Genomic DNA, 23,539 nt, shown 5'->3' with positions numbered 1-23,539 from the left:
CACAAAAAAATTACTTCAAGTCCAATTTTTTTCTTATACCAAGGGTAACAGGAGAAATTGGACTGCAAAAGTTATTGTGCAATTTCTCCTGAGTATGCTGATACCTGATATGTGGGGGGAACCACTGTTTGGGCGCATGGCAGAGCTCGGAAGGGAAAGAGCGCCGTTTGACTTTTTCAACGCAAAATTGGCTGGAATTGAGATCGGGCACCATGTCACGATTGGAGAGCCCCTGATGTGCCTAAACAGTGGAAACTCCCCACAAGTGACCCCATTTTGGAAACTATACCCCCAAGGAACTTATCTAGATATGTGATGAGAACTTTGAACCCCCAAGGGCTTCACAGAAGTTTATAATGTACAGCCGTACAATTAAAAAATCTTATTTTTTCCAAAAAAATTATTTTTTCACCCCCAATTTTAATTTTCCCAAGGGAAACAGGACCCCAGAAGTTATTGTGCAAATTGTCCTGAGTACGCTGATACCCCATATGTGGGGGTAACCCACTATTTGGGCGCATGGCAGAGCTCGGAATGGAAGCAGCGCCATTTGACTTTTTTGGCTGGAATTGAGATCGGACGCCATGTTGCATTTGGAGAGCCCCTGATGTGCCTAAGCAGTGGAAACCCCCCACAAGTGACACCATTTTGGAAACTAGACCCCCCAAGGAACTTATCTAGATATGAGGTGAGAACTTTGAACCCCCATGGGATTCACATAAGTTTATAACTTACAGCCGTAAAATTAAAAAATCATATTTTTCCACAAAAATGATCTTTTCACCCCCAATTTTTATTTTCCCAAGGGAAACAGGACCCCAAAAATTATTGTGCAGTTTGCCCTGAGTACACTGATACCCCATATGTGGGAGAAAACTATTGTACGGGTACACGTCGGGGCTCAGAAGGGAAGTAGCTACGTTTTGGAATGCAGACTTTGATGGAATTCTCTGCGGGTGTCGTGTCGCATTTGGAGAGTCCCTGATGTGCCTCAACTATGGAAACCCTCCACAAGTGACCCCATTTTGGAAACTAGACCCCCCAAGGAACTTATCTAGATGTGTGGTGAGCACTTTGAACCCCCAAGCGCTCCACAGAACTTTATATCGTAGAGCCATGCAAATAAAAAAAATTATATTTATTTCTGCCAAAATTATATTTTTACCCCTAATTTTTTATTTTCCCAAGGGTAACAGGAGAAATTGGACCACAAAAGTTGTTGTGCAATTTGTCCTGAGTACGCTGATGTAGATGTAAACCACTGTTTGGGCGCATGGCAGAGCTTGGAAGGGAAGGAGCACCGTTTGACTTTTTCAATGCAGAATTGGCTGGAATTGAGATCAAGACGCCATGATGCATTTGGAGAGCCCCTGTTGTGCCCAAACAGTGGAAACCCAACAATTCTAACTCCAACCCTAACCCTAACATACCCCTAACTCTAATCTCAGTCCTAGTCCTAACCCTAGCCCTAACCCTAATGGGAAAATGGAAATAAATACATTTTTAATTGTATTATTTTTCCCTAACTAAGGGGACAATAAAAGGGGTTTGATTTACTATTTATGGCGGGTTTTTATGTTTGGCAGCTGTCATACGCTAAAAGACACTTTTTATTGTAAAAATAGTTTTTGCATCACCACATTTTGAGAGCTATAATTTTTCCATATTTTGACCCACCGAGTCATGTAAGGCCTTATTTTTTGCAGGACGAGTTGACGTTTTTATTGATACCATTTTCGGGCACGTGACATTTTTTGATAGTTTTTTATTCCGATTTTTGGGACGCAGAATGAAAAAAAACAGCAATTCATGAATTTCTTTTGGGGGTGCGTTTACAACGTTCCGCGTGTGGTAAAATTGATAAAGGGGTTTTATTCTTAGGGTCAGTACGATTACAGCAATTCCTCATTTATATCATTTTTTAAGTTTTGGTGCTTTTATACAATAAAAACAATTTTATATAAAAAATTATTTTTGCATCGCTTTATTCTGCGAGCTATAACTTTTTTATTTTTTCGCTGATGACGCTGTGTGGCAGCTAATTTTTTGCAGGACAAGATGATATTTTCAGTGGTACCATGTTTATTTATATCTGTCTTTCTGATTGCTCGTTATTGCACTTCTTGTTCAGCGGTATGATGATAAAGCATTGTTTTTTGCTTTGTTTTTTTTTTTGAAGGGGTTCACTAAAGGAGTTAACTAGATCGCAGTGTGCCAGGGGTTAATGTGTCCATGACCACCCCTGATACATAGTGGCAGGTGTCAGCTGTGATAATCAGTTAACACCCGGCCGCAATCAGCGGCGCTCCCCCCGGGGGCGCCGCTGATCGATATGACGTACTATCCCGCCATGGGATATAAGTCCCAGGTCACATGGACGGGATAGTACGTCCGATGGCAGAAAGGGGTTAATATTTTATTTTTAATCTGCAAATGAGGGTGCTTCTATGCACCCTCACTTGGACTATGCCTTGGTGCACCGCTTCACCCTCCTATTTGCATATTAAAGCCATTCCATCGTTATAATTGACAGAGGTCCTTCGGTGAGAGTAAGTGCAGTCTAAAATAACTTTGCATTTCTGCGCTTGTGCTCTGAGTGTCAGTGTGAATACGCACACAATGAGTCTGCAGGCACGTTCTGACGCCTGGTTGCTGACTGCTTTTGGCTGCAAATTCACTGAGGAGGAAGGTCATTGAAGTGAGTAGAGAGCACATCACACCTAGAGATAAGCGAATATGTTCAGGTCCCTCCTTATTCAGCAGCACACATGCAGCTGATCAGTAGCTTTCCAAATAAGGAGGGACCCGAACATACTCGCTCATCTCTAATCACAATGCCTTGTTCCCCTCCTCACTGAAGCTGCTCGCTTGCTACTTCTAGGTGCATCAAGTGGCAGCTGTAGATAGACAGGATCCAGGCATCAGAACGCAACCACAGCCACAAAGTGTGCACACCCACGTGCTGTTCTGCTCCTCCAGTGTGGGTGTGTAATATACCACAGGTGCTGAGCATGTTGCCACGGAACCGAGACAGACCAAGAGTTAAAGGTTTATTTACAGGGACTTTACTCTCCACGCAGTGAGAAGCAGTGGGGGTTAAAAGTGACAGAGTAAACGGTAAAACAGTAGAAATGCTAGGGAAAGCTATTAAACAGTTATGCAGAGTTGAAACGATTAAACCAGAATTCATGTAAATTATCAGTACAGGAAAAGCGTGATTGCAGGGTCTCTTTCTCCCACATTGGCACTGACAACAGCGGCACTTGCAGTCTCTGTAGTCTGTCCTCTGGATGAAGCTGGAACCTCAGGAGTTAATTGAAAGAGCAGGGAGATGTCCCCTTCTGTGAGTCTCTGTAAAACACACTGTCTGTCTTTCCGCAGGGACTAAGCTGCGCACACTGGGAAGTCTCTCTGCCACAGTCAGGGTCTCAGGCCTGTCACCGCGGGCACTGGAGCTGCGCGCTCGGGTCACTGTCTCTGCACTGTCAGGGGGGAAGTCTCCTCTGGTCACGAAGGCTACCGAGTCCACGTACTCACATACAGTGCTTTCTATATCTTGTCCTTCAGTCTCAGTCCGCTGACAGGGAGTTCTCTCTCTCTTGGAGCGCGGTGCTGCAGCCTGCTTTCTACCTGACGCGCGCTGCTCTCTCCAGGCATCGCTATAGTAATCTGATCTCAGTGACTATACTAATGCTTCCGGCTGTGAGTGTTCCCTAGCACATGCGCAGTAGCAGTGCTTCATGTGTCATTCTGAACGACTTTGATTTTCCCTGGCACTACATGTGGATTACAGCGCGTTCGGCATGTTTTGTCTGGGCTCACTGTTTCCAGACAAAACTGTGTGCAGTAAACCGCAGTTCTAAGCAACAGTAGCACAGGCGCTGTAGATGTTTGGTGTTGCCACAGTAACCTGGATTTGGAGATTATACCGGAACTTCCGGTTTTATCAGCTCCAGCGTACGCGCAGTAGCAGGAGGACACGTGTTATCCCTAGCGTCTTTACATCACTCCGACGCTGCATACAGACTATAGTGCTTCGGGTTTGGTGAACTCCACGCCTCTTCTGGTAAGTGGCACAGCTGCTACTCTTGTGCCATTTTTATTAGATATACACTCACTGGCCACTTTATTAGGTACACCTGTCCAACTGTGTGTTAAGACTTAATTTCTAATCAGCCAATCACATGGCGGCAACTCAGTGCATTTAGGCATGTAGACATGGTCAAGACAATCTCCTGCAGTTCAAACCGAGCATCAGTATGGGGAAGAAAGGTGATTTGAGTGCCTTTGAACGTGGCATGATTGTTGGTGCCAGAAGGGCTGGTCTGAGTATTTCAGAAACTGCTGATCTACTGGGATTTTCACGCACAACCATCTCTAGGGTTTACAGAGAATGGTCCGAAAAAGAAAAAAAATCCAGTGAGCGGCAGTTCTGTGGCCGGAAATGCCTTGTTGATGCCAGAGGTCAGAGGAGAATGGGCAGACTGGTTCGAGCTGATAGAAAGGCAACAGTGACTCAAATTGCCACCCGTTACAACCAAGGTAGGCAGAAGAGCATCTCTGAACGCACAGTGCGTCGAACTTTGAGGCAGATGGGCTACAGCAGCAGAAGACCACACTGGGTACCACTCCTCTCAGCTAAGAACAGGAAACTGAGGCTACAATTTGCACAAGCTCATCGAAATTGGACAGTAGAAGATTGGAAAAACGTTGCCTGGTCTGATGAGTCTCGATTTCTGCTGCGACATTCGGATGGTAGGGTCAGAATTTGGCGTAAACAACATGAAAGCATGGATCCATTCTGCCTTGTATCAACGGTTCAGGCTGGTGGTGGTGGTGTCATGGTGTGGGGAATTTTTTCTTGGCACTCTTTGGGCCCCTTGGTACCAATTGAGCATTGTTGCAACGCCACAGCCTACCTGAGTATTGTTGCTGACCATGTCCATCCCTTTATGACCACAATGTACCCAACATCTGATGGCTACTTTCAGCAGGATAATGCGCCATGTCATAAAGCTCGAATCATCTCAGATTGGTTTCTTGAACATGACAATGAGTTCACTGTACTCAAATGGCCTCCTCAGTCACCAGATCTCAATCCAATAGAGCATCTTTGGGATGTGGTGGAACGGGAGATTCGCATCAGGGATGTGCAGCCGACAAATCTGCGCCAACTGTGTGATGCCATCATGTCAATATGGTCCAAAATCTCTGAGGAATGCTTCCAGCACCTTGTTGAATCTCTGCCACGAAGAATTGAGGCAGTTCTGAAGGCAAAAGGGGGTCCAACCCCTTACTAGCATGGTGTACCTAATAAAGTGGCCAGTGAGTGTATATAAGGACACAGGTCATCAATGTGTGATTACCTCTGATGAAGCCACCAAGAGTGGCGACACGCGTTGGGTCTCCATGTGTATTCCAAAGCTACTGTCATAGCTGCACCTTGACTTTATTCATGGGCAGCATTTACAGCACTTGCTGTGATCCTTGCTGTGTCCACACCTGATTTTCCATTCTATATTTCTGTTTATCTTAATGGGTTTATTTGGTGGCATAGCGCTTCCTTATCCCTTGTGCTATTGCTGTTTATCTATACAGGGTTGTGTGACTTCCATTTCAGGGTAAGCTGTGCTCTCATATAGATTTCGTTATTTATATTTAGAGAGTTCATATGTCTTTCTGCAAGCTACCTGAATGCCTATACAAGGCATTTTTCATTTATTAGGGATTTCATTCAGAAGTTTTCACACGCAGGGGACTAGTCACTTTTTTCTTTTGATGGTATGCTGTTTATATGGGCATTGTATAGACCAGGGGTCCCCAACCACCGGTCCGCGGCCCAGCACCGGGCCATTGCAGTGCCCTTGCCGGTCCGCAGACACAAGGGGAGCCGGCGGCGGTGCAGCAGCTGATACTCACCGGTCCCTGTCGGTGCGGCGGCTTCATCCAGCGCTGAGCGGTCAAGTGTACCGCTCACTTAAGGTCATGAATATGGACGCCACTCATCTCCCATAGGCGTGGCGTCCATATTCATAGACCTTAATGAGCGGTAGCATGTGACCGCTCCGCACAGGAGCTGAAGCGCCGCGAGATGCAGGGAGGGAAGTTCAGCAACGGGAAGGAAGGTCAGTGATGTGAGTGTAAGTATGATGGGGGAGCCGAGCGGAGCCATATATACAAGGGAGGGAGAGTGGGAATGGAGCCATGCATACAAGGGACGGAGAGTGGGAGCGGAGCCATATATACAGGGGAGGGAGAGTGGGAGCGGAGCCATATATATATATATATGTATATATATATAAGGGAGGGAGAGTGGGAGCAGAGCCATATATACAGGGGAGGGAGAGTGGGAGCGGAGCCATATATACAGGGGAGGGAAGGTGGGAGCGGAGCCATATATACAGGGGAGGGAGAGTGGGAGCGGAACCATATACACAGGGGAGGGAGAGTAGGATCAGAGCCATATATACAAGGGAGGGAGAGTGAGAGCAGAGTCATATATACGAGGGAGGGAGAGTGGGAGGAGAGCCATATATACGAGGGAGGGAGAGTGGGAGGGGAGCCAGGTATACAGGATGGGACCGGGGGGCCATGTACCATGTATACAGGATGGGAGAGTGGGAGCAGAGCCATGCATACAGGATGGGAGAGTGGGAGCGGAGCCATGTATGCAAGGATGGGAGGATGGGAGAAGAGCCATGTATACAAGGATGGGACAGGGGAGCCATGCATACAACAGGGGGAGCCACACAGAGCTGGACAGGACGGGGGGAACCACACATACATTTTCTGATGATTAGAAAATAATCAGCATGTACAGTACTCCAGTACAATTTTTCTTAAGTGCTCAATGCTCCATTTCCTTGTAGGTTCCAATCATCATTAGCAGTGGCGGTCATCAGTAGAAGTAGCCCAGTGCTCCCACTGAAACAGAGAAACAAGCCAGGTACTCCCACTCATTCAAAACCTATGGTGAGTTGAGTCACATTATAAATGTTATAATTAAATGATAAGTATGCACTGCTAAACTACAACTGCGTCCATAGCCCCGCCCCCTTATGACCAAAGCCCCGCCCCTGTCACACCTCCATCCCCACCCTGCCGGGCCATGGAAGAATGGTCTTGTTTGAAGCCGGTCCCTGGTGCAAAAAAGGTTGGGGACCAATGGTATAGACTATACACATTTGAGTCTTGTGGGTAATGGCCTTATCATGAGTCTATGTACTGTTTGATTGTGTCACATGTGTGAACGTTTTAATGTTTTTAATGTTTTTTGTGTGTTCTTATATGACTAAAAAAATTTATATGTGATTTCCATGCCTTCTGGTGATCCCCTCTTTATAACCTATATCTTTTTTCTGGTTCTGTTCTGTCTCTGGCGCGCTCTGCTTTCACGCCCTCAGCCTGCACAGCTTCCAGTCCACCGCCTCTTCTCTTCCCTCACTGCTCTTTACAGTAACATGGTGCAGTCGGTCCAGGTCAGAAAGTCTTCGCCCCAGCAACCTTGCTGGCCGGCTATGTGGTTCCAGACACGGAGCAGGAGAGGTAACCCCCTTTTGGCTCTTCTTCCTCTTCACCCTCTTAAAGGTGCACAAGGGCAGACAGGTGAACTGATGTTAGATTGTGCTTGCTCTTACCAACGGATCAATATCAAGACAAAGGATTGGTTTTACAGGGAACCTGTCAACATGTTTCTCCATATAAAGTGTAGCCAGCATCTATAAGCCTCTTTTACAGCATTCTGGTATACTGTCTGTATGTCCCCAATCCCCTATGCAAGGAACAGACGGCACAGTCTGGTTTGATGGGCGTCTCTGGTTTTGATCCGACGCTTCCTCTCTTCTTACAATCGCCATCTTCCTATCCTGGTTCGCGAGGATGATGCTTCCTACGTCATCTTCATGGTGTCCTCAAATCTCGCTCAGTTGTACTTCTGTCTGCCCTGCATACGCTGCTTTACCTACCTGTCATCAGCGCTCTTTTGCCTTTCCTGGCTCATGCACACTATAGTACATTTCTCTGCCCTCGGCTCAGCAGAGAGAAGTGCGCCTGCTCAGTAGCATGAATGGGGAACACCATGATAATGACGTAGGACTCGTCATCCACATGAAGCAGTGAAGGAGGACGATGATTGTAAGAAGAGAAGAGACGCCAGATCAAGACCAAAGATGTTCTGCGGACCAGACTGCGCCGTCTGTGGGTATAATAAAAGCTGTTTTCTGAGCCTTGCTTAGGGGATTGGGGACATATATGCAGCTTTCAGAGTGCTATCACAGAGGCATATTGGTACTGGCTCTACTTTATATGGGGAAAACCTGTTGACAGATTCCCTTTAATTTTCAAATGTTAGGTGTTAACGGTGCACCTTAGGCCACACCAAGTGTCTTCATGTGCATATTAAATAAATGTCACTTTTTAAGCAAATATTACGCTAAACTGTATATGCCTAGTATTATTTTAGTAGGGGCTACGTAACCTATGTAAATCTTTATGCAGTCTAATTGTCATTTTGTCAAGGGCAGAGGCCCTGGCATCTTCACCATTTGAAGTATCCCGGGGAACAGGGCGAGCTAGGGCATGCCCCAGTATAGTATATACCTGTATGTCATCTTTCCCTGTATATAGTAGATACCTGTATGTCATCTCCCCTGTGCATATTATATACCTGTATGTCATCTTCTTTGAGGAGTCCTGACTGTGGGGGTGAAGTACTGGTGCTGATGCTGCGGCTACCTGAGATGTTTTCCTGCTTTTTTTCTTTTTTTCCCTGCCTGAACTCAAGATGAAAGATCCTGGGCAGCTAAAGTACCTGTGATGATGGCACGACCATGTGACCAGTCAAGTGCTTGGGAGGAGGAGTCAGACGCAGGGCTGTGTTGGAGTAGAAGTGTCAGTTCATGTCATAGAGCAGGGTCTTACAGTATCTCACATCACTGGGGGAAGTATAGTAACCCCGTATACATGGGATCAGAGGGTCCCTGCAGCAGAGCTGTTTGTGCAATGTATTTGAGGCCAAAGCTGTGTGTCACAACTGTTGTCGGGTGTCCCTGGATCAGGGTCTCTTTCCCTGTGGCTATGCGGAGTGGGTGGGGATCGATACATACACCCACACATACATACACTCAACTTTATATATATAGATAACTGGAGATCTCTAAACACCATTTCTCTTTGAGAATTCCTGTTTAAAAGAATGAAGCACATCTTTTCGTGTTGTAATAAATCTCTGGTCAACAGTGCATCAAAAATACTTTTGTTGGTTTTCTAACAAGGTCTATTTTGTTCTTTACCAACATGGCACTTATAGAGTTTTAAATATCTAATTTGTATTCTCATTCCATTGTGCATGAACACACAGGAATAGTATATGTCAGGTTAAATTTATTCTGCTAGTGCCATGTGGAATTCGATTAAGTGCAATTGGCACTTTGTGCCTCTGGGACAATCTCAAGACATTGAGAAGCACTGCAGTTTTAGCTCAGAAACGGCTTTCTATTCCAAGTTACTGAATCATATTTTCTTTATCTTATTTCACGTACTTGTTGTTATTCAGAAAACAATTCATATGCATTTGAAAGTCACAGATCATAAGAAGAAAAAAAGGTTATGTTTATGACAATGCCTGCCTTGGTAGTACACCCTGGAGAGAATTAACCAGGCTTTGCAAAAATCCAATTTTCACATTGAAAATAAGTAGCACAGAAGTATCCCATCAATTCACATTGGCACATCTTTTAATCTCTTAGAATAAGGTGAATCATTGAGATTATTTATATGCTTCATTAGATTGCTGGGATTAGGATCTAAGAATATTTAGGATCTAAGAATATTTAGTTACATTGCCTTTTGCAGTATTAATGTGCAACATTTTATATAGGGAGGTCTACAATGGGGCAACTATATTTCCTTGATTAAAGAGTTTTTTCCTATTTAAAGAAGCACTCCTCCCATAAAACTTTTTATCCCAGCTCTGGCAAAAAATAAGAAACCACCACATCAAAACCCAGTCACCAGCAGCCCAATCCCAAGACCTGAACCCCATTGAAAACCTCTGGAATGCAATCAAGAGGATGATGGATAGTCACATGTCATCAAAAAAGAACTGTTTAAATTTTTGTGCCAGAAGCAGTGTGAAAGACTGGCGGCAAACATGCCAAGACGCATAAAAGCTGTTTTTAAAAATCATGGTTATTCCACAAAATATTGATTTGAGAACTCTTTCTGTGTTAAAACATTAGTATTGTTGTTGCTAAATGATTATTAACTTGTTTTCTGTGCATTATTTGAGGTCTGAAAGCACCGTTTTTTTTTTAAATTTTGACCATTTTTCTTTGTCAGAAAAAAATACAAAATGTATTGCTTGAAAATTCGGAGCATGTTGTCAGTAGTTTATAGAATAAAAGAGCAATTGACATTTTACTCAAAATTATACCTATAAAGAGAAAAATCAGACAAACTGAACATTTGAAAGTGGTCTCTTAATTTTTGCCAGAGCTGTATTGCAATCATAGAATCATAGAATCGTAGAGTTGGAAGGGACCTCCTGGGCCATCTGGTCCAACCCCCTGCTCAAAGCAGGATTCGCTAAATCATCCCAGTCAGATGTCTGTCCAGCCTCTGTTTGAAGACTTCCATTGAAGGAGAACTCACCACTTCTCGTGGCAGCCTGTTCCACTCATTGATCACGCTAACTGTCAAAAAGTTTTTTCTAATATCTAATCTGTGTCTCCTCCCATTCAGTTTCATCCCATTGCTTCTAGTCTTTCCTTGTGCAAATGAGAATAAAGTTGATCCTTCTACAATGTGACAGCCCTTTAGATATTTGTAGACAGCTATTAAGTCTCCTCTCAATCTTCTCTTTTGCAAACTAAACATTCCTAAATCCTTCAACCTTTCCTCATAAGACAGGGTTTGCAGACCGGTCACCATTCTGGTTGCTCTTTTCTGAACTTGCTCCAGTTTGTTGATGTCTTTTTTAAAATGTGGTGCCCAAAACTGGACACAATATTCCAGATGAGGTCTGACCAAAGAGGAGTAGAGGGAAATAATGACTTCACGTGATCTAGACTGTATGCTTCTGTTAATACATCCTAGAATTGCATTTGCCTTTTTTGCTGCTGCATCACACTGTTGACTCATATTCAGTCTGTGATCTATTAGTATACCCAAGTCTTTTTCACATGTGCTGTCACTTAGCCCTATTCCTCCCATTCTGTAAATGCTTTTTCATTTTTATTGCCCAGATGTAGTACTTTGCATTTCTCCCTGTTAAAAACCATTCTGTTAGTTGCTGCCCACTTCTCCAGTTTATTTATATCTTTTTGAATCCTCTCTGTCTCTTCTCTAGTATTAGCTATCCCTCCTAGCTTTGTGTCATCAGCAAATTTAATCAGTTTACCCTCAATTCCTTCATCTAAATCATTGATAAAGATGTTGAACAATACAGGACCCAGGACAGAGCCCTGTGGTACCCCACTTGAGACATTCTTCCAACTGGATGTGCAGCCATTTACGACCACTTTTTGGGTCCGATCACTAAGCCAGTTAAGAATCCACCTAACAGTTGCCTTGTCCATTCCATACTTAGTCATTTTTTCAATAAGGATTGTGTGAGATACTTTGTCAAATGCTTTGCTGAAGTCAAGATATACTATATCTACAGCATTTCCTTGATCCACCCAATCAGTGATTCCATCATAGAAGGAAATTAAGTTAGTCTGACATGACTTATTAGTTACAAACCCATGCTGACTCTGTTTAATCACTTCATTCTTATCCAGGTACTGACATACATGTTGTTTAATAATTTGCTCAAAGATCTTTCCTGGTATAGAAGTCAGACTCACCGGCCTATAGTTGCATGGGTCCACCTTCTTCCCCTTTTTGAAGATAGGAACAACATTTGCTCTTCTCCAGTCTTCTGGCACTTCTCCTGTTCTCCACGAATTTTCAAAGATTATGGAGAGGGGTTCAAAAATTTCTTCTGCTATCTCCTTCAGTACTCTGGGGTGTAATTCATCTGGACCAGGAGACTTGAATTCATTTAGGTTAGCTAAGTGTTTCCTCACTATCTTTCTGTTTATAGATATCCTGGATTCTTCTATTCCCTTAATGGGACAGTGAAGAACAGTTGATGTTACATTTCCTTTCTGAGAGAAAACAGATGCAAAATAGGAATTTAAAAGTTCAGCCTTCTCAACATCCTGTCTTACCATTTCATCATTTTCATCCTGTAAAAATCCTATAGCATCTTTGACTTTTCTTTTACTTTTGACATATCCCCAAAATCCTTTATTATTGCTTTTGACATCTCTTGCAAGCCTCAATTCATTTTCAGCTTTACTAATCTGATTTGTGCCCTGCAGGTTCTGCAGACAGCATTATATTCTTCTTTAGATATGCCTCCCTCTTTCCATTTTCTAAACATTTTTTTCTTCCTTTTAGCATGTGCTTAAGTTCTGTGTTCATCCATCCTGGTTTCCTTAAATGCTTCCTATTCTTCCCTCTTTTCGGAATTGCTAACAATTGTGCTTTGAGAATTTCATTTTTCAAGATTTCCCATCCTTCCTGGACATTTTTGTCTTTAAGGATATCCAGCCATTGGATCCCTCCAATTCTCTTTCTGAATCCCGTAAAATCTGCCTTTCTGAAATCTAACCTTGACGTCTGAGTCTTCACAGGTCTTCCTCCTTTAGTTATCCAAAATTCTAAAATGGCATGGTCGCTACCTCCTAGGGTCCCAGCGACTTTTACCTCCTCAACCATTTCCTCCCTGTTTATAAGGATTAGATCCAAGGTAGCAGTTCCCCTTGTTTTATCCCCTACCTTTTGGAAGATAAAGTTGTCAGCAAGAGAGGATAAGAATTTCCCTGACCTATTATCGTACTATATTACACTATGTACTTACAGTTGATAATTCTGCCTTTCTACACAGCTATTTTTTCTCTTTTATCTGCTCTGTGTAGAAACAGGAAGTCTCTTGTTCCTGTATTTACCATTCCCCTTTTCAACTCCTGACCTAACTCCTCTCTCCTGCTATAGACTTTTGCAGTGATTCAAGCTTTGGTGCAGATAAAATTGACTTCCTGTTTCTACATAGAACTTAGATGGATTTACTGGATCGGTTTTTATTCACGTGATGTCATAGATGTAAAGGAAAACAGAAGAATTAGCTGTCGCATTTTGCAAGAGCTGCAGCATCCTGAAGGCGGAGCCATGGCTGGCTGGATGACATGTGGCCTGATAAATTACTTCAACTCCTCTAAAAGGATACGGCTTTATCCAAGAGGCTGAGACTGGTGAGAAGGTTTATTTGAATGCTGGGACCATTTGGTATGAGGGTCTGTTGCAGGAGTGGGACCGGGTGGCCTTTATAAAGGAGAAGGGGCCCAGGGGGACCCTATGCCATCATGGTCACAATGGTGCCTAGAAGAGAGATGGGCATGAGAGACCTGGCATATTGTGTGGCTGCTTAATACGGTTGCGGCTCCAGTGATAATACAGATAGCAGAGGATCTCACAATCCCAAGAATGGTGATGCTTCCAAATCTAATGGTGGCCACAGCTGGGTCACAAGAGCAGGGGGCTCCAAGCTTGCCGAGTCAACTGTCTGCTGGAGGAAGGAGCAGGAGGAGGAGTGGTAAGTCCTCCTCCAGCAGATCCTTGGGCAACACCTTTACTTATGTGCAGGGGCATGAAGAGGTTCAATATGCCAGCCGCAAGGACAATACTGAGTAAAGGAGGCCCCTTTAAAAGTTTACAATATACGTTGTGCTAGTTGCACCTGGAAAATATGTGAGAGACTGTTCTGCGTCTCTGAAAGGGGAAGGAACCCTGAATGCGCTGGAAGAATACCAGTGCAGGCCAGTGTGGTCAAAGCTTTGTTAAAAGGTTTTATATTGTTTCCCTCCTCCAAGTTCTTTTGCGCACGTTTGCACATTCCCCTGCTGGATTATGGGACTAAGACCCTAACAGGGTCGATCATCCTTTGAGAAAAAGGACTGTGTGTGTGGCTGCTCTCTGGACTGTGCTCTGTGATTGTGAACTTTCTTCCCAGGAGCATAGAGCAGAGCACTTGTTTTAAAGGAGCCGTGCTCTGCAAAAAGAAGAGAGGGGAAAACCTAAACAGGAAGACTCTAGGAGTAAGCTGGGTTAGGACCACATGAACTGTGAACACTCCTGGACTGTCAGAGCTGTGGTCAGTTGGCCACTTGGCTGTTAAGTTTTAAAAGGCCTTCCTGTGTTTGGTTACCCAGAACAGGAAATGACTGGCCAACAGACCTGGTACATTTTCATGTGTACATGATGTGTCAGACCCAGGTTTAAGAAAAAGAATTCAGACACTCTGTGTTGAGGTCCCTATGGAGAGGGACCAAGATCAGTCGGACCCGTGCTTAAACAGTAACTCAGACACTCTGTGCTGGTGTCCCTAGCAAAAGGGATTGGTGTCATGTGGGTCTGTTTCGGGGTCCCCATGGAGGAGGGACCAGAGTCAAATGGACGCGAAGTGCTAAATGGACAACCTGAGGGTTTTGCCAGGTTATAAGGGACTGTGCCCATGTGTCTTCGGGCAAATGTGTATTGTTGACCAAAGGGCCGGGTCAATATAGAGACTTGGACTCTATGTTCCAACCGAGTGAAACCGGGGTCATGGTTGACTGACAAGAAGCACTGTATGAAGAGTGTATTAATTTTATGTGTATTAAAAGTAGATAAGTATACTAAATGTTTTAAGTGTAAATTGGCGTCTTACAGGTGCCCTTATGGTCGAGGACGACCATATTTTAGGAGGGAGGTATGTAAGGGTGTGACAGAGGCTGTCATGTGCGTCTCCCTCTAAACAGTGTTGGTATTATATGTGTGCTGAATTGTCACTGTTATATGTGCTGCTTCTTAGAATTTTATGAACATTACTGTATTTGCTTAATGTTATTATATAGTGATTAAATGTCATTTATGCACAGTGATTAGGGAAAGATAGAAAAATATTCAGGATTGAGAGTCCTCAGTAGTTGATACCTTTTAATGGCTAACTGAAAAGATGGTAACACATTGCAAGCTTTCGAGACTACTCAGGTCTCTTCATCAGGCTAGACTAATACAAAATCTGAAGTCACATATTTATGCACAATACAGCCTAGAAAAAATGCAATAGATAAGACAAGTGACGTGAAGCAGAACTATCAATATGGGAGAGGGAGAAACATAAATATAAACATTGGACCAGTTCATAGATAAGGAGTCTGGATGTTTTATGGTCCTCTGATTGGGGTCTAGTTCTGTGTTGCCCCGCAAGGTTTTAAAAGGAAATTCCTTAATTGATGTAAAAAGACATAAATCCATGCGACACATTCATTCCAGCACTGAGAGTGTCAAAGTTCGTCATAAATTTGTACTCCCAAACTCGTCTCTCTCTCTGAGATGTGAAGTTACCTTTCAATACCAGTAATTTCATATCCATGCTGCTGTGATCAGGGATACAGAAATGTTTTGCCACAGGTAGATCCATTCTTTTTTCTCTTATTGTGTGACGATGAGCATTCATCCTTGTTCTAAGCTTTTGCCCTGTCTCCCCCACATACAGACCCCCAGTTGGACATTTAGTACAAATAATTAAGTACACCACATTAGATGTAATGCAGGTGAAAGTACCTGGGATCTTGTAGTCCTGATGTGAATTGGGGATCTTTATCTTGTCCGTGGTCATTATAAATGGACAGGTTTTACATTTTTTCTGGTTGCAAGGAAAGGTTCCTCCAGCTGTTGGAGAGGACAGGGAGCTTCTGACAATGATGCTTCTTAAATTTGGGGGCTGCCTAAAACACAGAAGTGGGGGGTCTGGAAAAATGGATTTTAATCGGGCATCTTTTTGTAGTAAAGGTTGTAATTTCCGTGCAGCTCCCCTTAGCACCTCCAGATTTGGGTTGTAGGTGACTACTAGAGGCACTCGGTTATTTTCTTCTTTAGCTTTGTAATGTAGCAGGTGATTCCTTGACAATCTGGTGGCTCTTGTAATTTGGTTTTCAATTGTTCTTGGATGGTAACCCTGATTCAAAAAGGTCTTTTTGAGGCGACCAAGGTGTTTGTCTCTATCCATGGGGTTGGAACATATACGATTGTATCTGATGGCTTGGCTATAGATAATAGAGTTCTTTATGTGTTTTGGATGGAAACTGTCCCATTTAAGGTATGTTGGACGGTCGATTGGCTTCTGATACAGGGATGTCTCTATTTCATTGTTTTTTAGCTTAATGATGGTGTCCAAAAAATTAATCTCGGTACTGGAGTAGTTGAGTGTTAAATTGATGGTGGGATGAAATTGATTAAACTGATCGTGGAACGTCTTTAGCTGTTGCTCAGACTCCGTCCAGATGATTAAAATATCATCAATGAAGCGGTAGTAGGCCAGGGGCCTGATGGGGCATGAGGACAAAAAATCGCTTTCAAGCTTGGCCATGAAAAGATTTGCATACTGTGGAGCCATTTTACTTCCCATTGCTGTCCCAGTCTCCTGTAGATAGATCCTGTTGTCAAATTCAAAGTAATTGTGGGTGAGGATGAATTTTATAAGTTTCACCACAGCATCAGCATCAGTCCCTGTGTTTTCCATGAAGAATTTGCAGGCATGTAAACCATCTTGGTGTGGGATATTAGAGTACAAAGATTCCACATCCATGGTGGCCAGGATGGTTCCTTCTGGTAGAGGACCTATTGCTGCTAGTTTATTCAATAGGTCAGTTGTGTCCTGAATGTAGCTGGATGTATCCTTCACCAGTGGTTTAAGAATACCCTCTACCCATCCAGATACCTGCTCAGTGAGGGTGCCCACACATGAAATAATTGGTCTTCCTGGATTTCCAGATTTGTGGATTTTGGGAAGCATGTAGAATGTCCCTATTCTTGGAGTCTCTGGTATCAGGTCATCGCCAGCTCTTATGGACTGGTCAGGCAGACAAGAAACCTGAGAGGCTCTGGACTAGGGTCTAAGAAGTAAGGTTTCTCCTTGCGGAGAGTGACATGCCAGCTGTGGCTTGTCAAGGTAAGGAGACTTATTCGCCGTGCAATGCTCCTCTGGGAAAATAATATGCAAATTGCCTCTTCAGAAAGAAAGAGGACTTTTACTCTACAGCGCCACCTATTGGTAGTAGCGATCCTACAAGTCACAATCAACCCTTTAACGAGTCTTGTAGTATGACTTAGGATACAAGCCAAATCAGAATCTCAATTTGCAGGGAAAGATATAAAGAATAAGATAAGAGAGTAGTTATAAATTAGGATAGGATTGGGTTTACTATAATGGGGCACAATAGAATCAGGAAACTAGCGTGCCAGTATAAGAATAGTTAAAATAGGGGATTTTCAAGTTGGGAGGGGCGGGAATGCATTTTTCTAGGGGAGACTTCCTGATTCTCAGTCAGAGGAAGCTGTGCACAGTAGTGTATTATAGTTGTAACATTAAGAAAGTGCTGGAGAGTGATTCAGGAGAAGGCAGAACAGGTCAGAGGGCCACACAGTATGGAAAGGCACAGAATGCTTGTGAAAAGCAGAATGCGGTCGGCCGCCATTTGGTACGATGGTATCCCATAGAGAATCCGGGGCCTATGGCTCAAATAAGGACAGAGGAATCTTTTTCATCTCCCAGTAAAAGGGAGCTGGAGTGAGAACCAGTACGGGAAAGTGGGCGCAGGAATATGGAGACCCCAGAGCCAGAACGAGCATCTCAGAGGCTCGAGGAGCCAGCATTGAGAAGAAAAGCTCAGGTTGAATATGGGACCGAAGAGCCAGGAAGTGCATCTCAGAGTCTAGAGGAACCAGCATTGAGAGTGAAAGGTCAGGTTGAAAACATGAACTTGTGCTGTACTGAAACTGCTATGGATTGTTTATTAGTTGTTACCAAGTAAAGTTACATTGTTAAAGCGGAATACGGCATCTGTTCCTGTGTGTGTGATATCGTCCGGAGACGGGACTATGGGATCAGCAGGATCTGCAAAAGCAAATGTGAGTTTTGGGCAATACTCCCACACCACACATCAGATGGGACATTGTTTTCTTTGCAGGGTGCCAGGGTGTGGGAACACAACAGCTCCTCAACATGACTACCATCCTGGCCATCTCACAGATAAGTGACGATGAGGAGCAAAGGGGCTGGAGAGGTGAATGGTGGGTATAAAGATATTTTTCTATTAATATCAAATTTATTATGCTATGGAGTCCAGAAAGACCCCAGAGCATAAGAAGAGACAATACATTTCACAGGAAAATGTGTATTAGAATTGTGCCGTGCCTTATCCCCTTATCTCTAATAGTGTTTCTTGCTTATTTTTTCATTTTGTATGTGCCAAGTACAACGTGTAATTATTATTCTTATAATTTTCTCTAGGGTTTATTATTCAGTTTCATTATCCCTTATCTTCTTCACGCTCAAAAATATGATCAGTATATAAGATTTCAGTACCGCTACCACACTATCTATTATTGATTGTTGATAAATGACAGTCTTTTACATAGTAGCATAAAGAATGATAACTCAGAGATTCACCAGTCAATCCTGTTTGATGTAAGTCTCTCTTTTCTCTAGTGCCTTGCTGTAAAATGTCTTTAAGTATACCATTCAACTTACCAAACTCTCCCGTTACGATGGTAGCAGGTTGCATGACCATTACTCATAAAAATGGCTTGAATCTGTGGTTTCCTCTCAGCATCTTCCAAGATGATAAAGATAAACTGTGTAGGTTTCGAGCAGGCTATCAAGATAGCAACATTTCCTGATGGATATCTGATTTGCAGTCAAGGAAGATAATGATAAACAGCACATTGCGAAGAGTAGTTATCAATACAGCATATTACTATTAAAGAGTTTGTACTTTCAATTTAGAAACAAAACAAAAACAAATCCTAGTGTAAGGAATCAGGATAAAGATGATAAAAGTATAAAATCTTACAATGACTAAGACTGTCTTTGTTATATGTATAATTCATATTTTAATTGCCTGAATTTGCACCAGAATAAATAAACTTTTATGCCCAGATGACTGCATTTGTCTAAATAAAGTCAAATAGAGGAATTGGATAGATTGGAGACATTCCTGGGCAAGTGGACTTACTGTAAGCTTTAATTTCGTAACTGTAAAGGGGTTCTGTCAGTGGTCACCTGACAGGTCTAAAATGGCCAGCATGGACAAGCTTAGTGCAAACCACTTTGTTTACCAGATCCCAGGGTTTGTCCTGGCCTTGACCCTCTAATCTTGGACCTAAACATGGGCCCTGGGCTGGAGCCATGGAATAAGCTGCTGTTCCGTGGTGCAGGCTGTATGGTGTGGTCATGTAGCAAGTTTAGAACCAAGAGGGAAGAAAAAGTACAAAATCAGAAAACACAAGAATAGTCAGTAAAACAAGCCAAGGCCAAAGTAGGAAACAATAATATTACACAGGAGCTGAATAGGTAAAACTTAACCAGAGAAACAGAAGGTTAGGTGGCAGCTTCCAGCAATAGGCTTAAGTAGAGTGTGGTGCTCTCCAACTGACTGGAGCAGGGAGCTGATAACTCCAGCTCAACAGCACACACACCCATATTGTCAGACTGGATGGCACTACATCTTCTAGCCAAGCCACCCTAGTCTTTGTGGCTGCACTCTCCTGCGCTTCTACTGGTCCAGAAGGGCGATAAGAAATGACTCCATTTGGCAATGCCATTCCTGCCATGAAAAATCTGGCCTGTGTATAAAAGAATGCCCTGTGTACAGTATAAAAGAATGCTTCAAACTGTACTACACATCTATGAACTAGTAAATTCATTTCTAACGTACACAAATCACGTATGCCAACTTGACATACACTACACAACTCGCGTATGACAACCTGACATATATTTATACACATATTTTTCTCCATATATGGGGTATCAATGTGCTCTGAAGAATATGCACAATAGATTTTGGGATCTATTTTCTCTTGTTACCATTGTGAAAATAAAAAAGATTTGGGACTAAAATAACATTTTTGTGGAAAAAATTAGATTTTTTTATTTTCACGACTTAACATTATAATTTTCTGTCACACTCCTTGGGTTCAAAGTGTTCACTACATATCTAGATAAACCTCTTTGGGGGGTCTAGTTTCCAAAATTGGGTAACTTGTGGGGGATTTCCCCTGTTTAGGCATATGAAGGGCTCTCAACATGGCGTCCGCACTTGATTACATCCAATTTTGGGTTTGAAAAGTCAAACGGTGCTCCTTCTCTTCCAAGCCCTGTCGTGCGCCAAAATAGTGGTTTTCGCACACACATGAGGTATCGGCGTTCTCAGGAGAAATTTCACAACGATTTTTAGGGTCCATTTTTCTCTTGTTATCCTTGTGAAAATAAAAAAACTTAGGGCTAAAAGATCATTTTTGTTGAAAAAATGTAATTTTTTTTATTTTCACATCTCTACATTATAAACTTCTGTGCTTACCACACATCTAGACAAGTGTCCAAAATGGGGTCACTTGAGGGGGGTTTCCACTGCTCTCCAGACATGCTGAGGAGAGATTGCAACATATTTTGGGGTCTATTTTCTCCTGATACCCTTGTGAAAATAAAAAAAATGTGGGTGTAAATTAAAATTTTTGTGAAAAAAGTTAAATGCTTTTGTTTCCTTCCACATTGCTTCAGTAATGTACCCGAAGTCCATGAAGAGTTACTTCAAATGTGATGTGGTCCCTAAAAAAAATGGTTTTATAAATTTTGTTGGCAAAATGAGAAACCGTTGGTAACACTTAGAACTTCCTACCAAAAAAAATTGTTTCAAATTAGACATGTGGGAAATGTTATTTATTAACTATTTTGTGTGACATATTTCTCTGATTTAAGGGTATAAAAGTTAAGTTTGAAAATTGCAAAAGTTTCAAAATTTTTCCCAAATTTCTGATTTTTTCACAGATAAAAACAAGTCATATTGAAGAAGTTTTACCATCATCATGAAGTACAATATGTCACGAAAAAACATTCTCAGAATTATTGGGATCCATTGAAGCATTTCAGAGCTATTACCTCATAAATAGTGTTGAGCGATACCATCCGATACCCTAAAATATCGTCCTGATACGAAAAAAGTATCGGGTATCGCCGATTCCGATACCGGAAGTCCCATTCAAGTCTATGGGACTTCCGGTATCAGAATAAGAAAAACCCTTTTCTGTCCTTGTACAGCCTCTCGGGGGTGTGTACGGACCTTCCGGGGGTCTGTGCCGACTGCCCGGGGGTCTGTGCGGCCTGCCGGGGGTCTGTGCCGGCCTGCTGGTGGTCTGTACTGACTGTCCGGGGGTCTGTGCAGGCTGCGGGGGTCTGTGCAGGCATCGTCCGATGGGACTACAAGTCCCATCGGGCGATGCCTGCTACCATGACGGTGATTGACACATTAGCCAATGATAGGACAGTAGTAGTCCCATCATCCGGCTAATGTGTTGAATGTAAAAAAAAAAAATACATACTACATACATACATGCTACATACATGCAACATACATACTACATGCTACATACATACTACATATATACCACATGCATGCAACATGCAAACTACATATATACTACATGCATGCAACATACATACTACATATATACCACATGCATGCAACATGCATACTACATATATACCACATATATACTACATGCATGCAACATACATATATACTACATATATACAACATGCATACTACATATATACTACATGCATGCAACATACATACATACTACATATATACTACATGCAACATATATACTACATATACACTACATGCATGCAACATACATATATACTACATGCAACATGCATACTCAGTGGCGTAGCAACTGTTTGTGGCGCCCGGGGCAGTCAAAAAATTTGCCGCCCCTTTGGTCGTTGATAATCCGGAAGCATCCGAAGAGCCCACACTGCACTCAAAGATCTAATTTTTAGTCTGCTACTAACTCTGCTGTTATTATTTCTAAATTTCTAGACTTATATATGGGTATATAGCATATATAGGTGTTCCCAGGGGTGTATACTTGTATATAGCTTCGATAGGTGGCTTCCAGAGGTGTAGACAGGTGTACATAGCTTCTATAAAAGGCTCACTGGTGCCGTACATGACTGGCGTAAATGACTGCCCTCCATGACTGGCTTACATGACTGGCATACATGACTGACATAAAAGATTGGCGTACATGACTGTCTTACGTGACTATGTTACATGACAGGTGTAAATGACTGCCCTCCATGACTCGCATACATGACTCGCGTACATGACTGGGTTACAAGACTGACATAAATGATTGGCATACATGACTGGCGTACATACATTGTGCACATGACTGGCATAAATGACTAGTGTACATGACTGGCATACATGACTGTCTTTCATGATGGGCCTACATGACTGGCGTACTTGACTGGTGTACATGACTGGCGTACATGACTGGCATTCATGACTGTCTTACATGACTGGCGAATATGACAGGCGTGCCGCGTACGTGACTGGTGGAGTCCAGAGCAGTTGAAAAGTTGTGGCATTTTTTTAGGACGCTGATATCTGCTCTCGAGGCGTTTGTATCCAGCGCTGACTACATTACAGCTGGAGTAGAAGACGCCAATCTCCAGGAATCAAGGCCTTAGTATCAGCGTTGGAGCAACCAGAAAAAGGAAAATGAGTAATTGATCTGACCACACAAAGCAGAACATTTGGGGTTGATGGACCCCGGTGTATAATACAGCCGGTGTGGCAGGTGTCACAGTCTGAGTGTCTCCCCTCAGGGCCCTCACAGCAGGTGTCACAGACAGTCTGAGTGTCTCCCCTCAGGGCCCTCACAGCAGGTGTCACAGTCTGAGTGTCTCCCCTCAGGGCCCTCACTGCAGGTGTCACAGTCTGAGTGTCTCCCCTCAGGGCCCTCACAGCAGGTGTTACAGTCTGAGTGTCTCCCCTCAGGGCCCCCACAGCAGGTGTCACAGTCTGAGTTTCTCCCCTCAGGGCCCCCACAGCAGGTGTCACAGTCTGAGTGTCTCCCCTCAGGGCCCCCACAGCAGGTGTCACAGTCTGAGTGTCTCCCCTCAGGGCCCCCACAGCAGGTGTCACAGTCTGAGTGTCTCCCCTCAGGGCCCTCACAGCAGGTGTCACAGACAGTCTGAGTGTCTCCCCTCAGGGCCCTCACAGCAGGTGTCACAGTCTGAGTGTCTCCCCTCAGGGCCCCCACAGCAGGTGTCACAGTCTGAGTGTCTCCCCTCAGGGCCCCCACAGCAGGTGTCACAGTCTGAGTGTCTCCCCTCAGGGCCCCCACAGCAGGTGTCACAGTCTGAGTGTCTCCCCTCAGGGCCCCCACAGCAGGTGTCACAGTCTGAGTGTCTCCCCTCAGGGCCCTCACAGCAGGTGTCACAGACAGTCTGAGTGTCTCCCCTCAGGGCCCTCACAGCAGGTGTCACAGTCTGAGTGTCTCCCCTCAGGGCCCTCACAGCAGGTGTCACAGACAGTATGAGTGTCTCCCCTCAGGGCCCTCACAGCAGGTGTCACAGTCTGAGTGTCTCCCCTCA

At 43.6% G+C, this 23,539-nt stretch overlaps 1 protein-coding gene across 7 annotated transcripts in view; it reads right to left on the bottom strand.

The window, feature by feature from the left end:
* ERICH6B (glutamate rich 6B) overlaps nt 1-23,539 on the bottom strand; it is a 440,905-nt gene that overhangs the window by 69,608 nt on the left and 347,758 nt on the right. For all 7 annotated transcript variants that reach the window (XM_073580272.1, XM_073580271.1, XM_073580276.1 and 4 more), the window contains one exon: nt 18,620-18,775. In XM_073580272.1, the coding sequence (XP_073436373.1) occupies nt 18,620-18,775 (156 nt within the window). The remainder of the gene's footprint in view (nt 1-18,619; nt 18,776-23,539) is intronic.

This window comes from Dendrobates tinctorius, unplaced genomic scaffold (genome assembly GCF_039654945.1).
Source record: "Dendrobates tinctorius isolate UK_male_01 unplaced genomic scaffold, ASM3965494v1 ptg000064l, whole genome shotgun sequence".
NCBI lineage: Eukaryota > Metazoa > Chordata > Amphibia > Anura > Dendrobatidae > Dendrobates > Dendrobates tinctorius.
The sequence above is the reverse complement of the archived record's forward strand: the minus strand, read 5'-3'. Positions and strand labels throughout refer to the sequence as shown.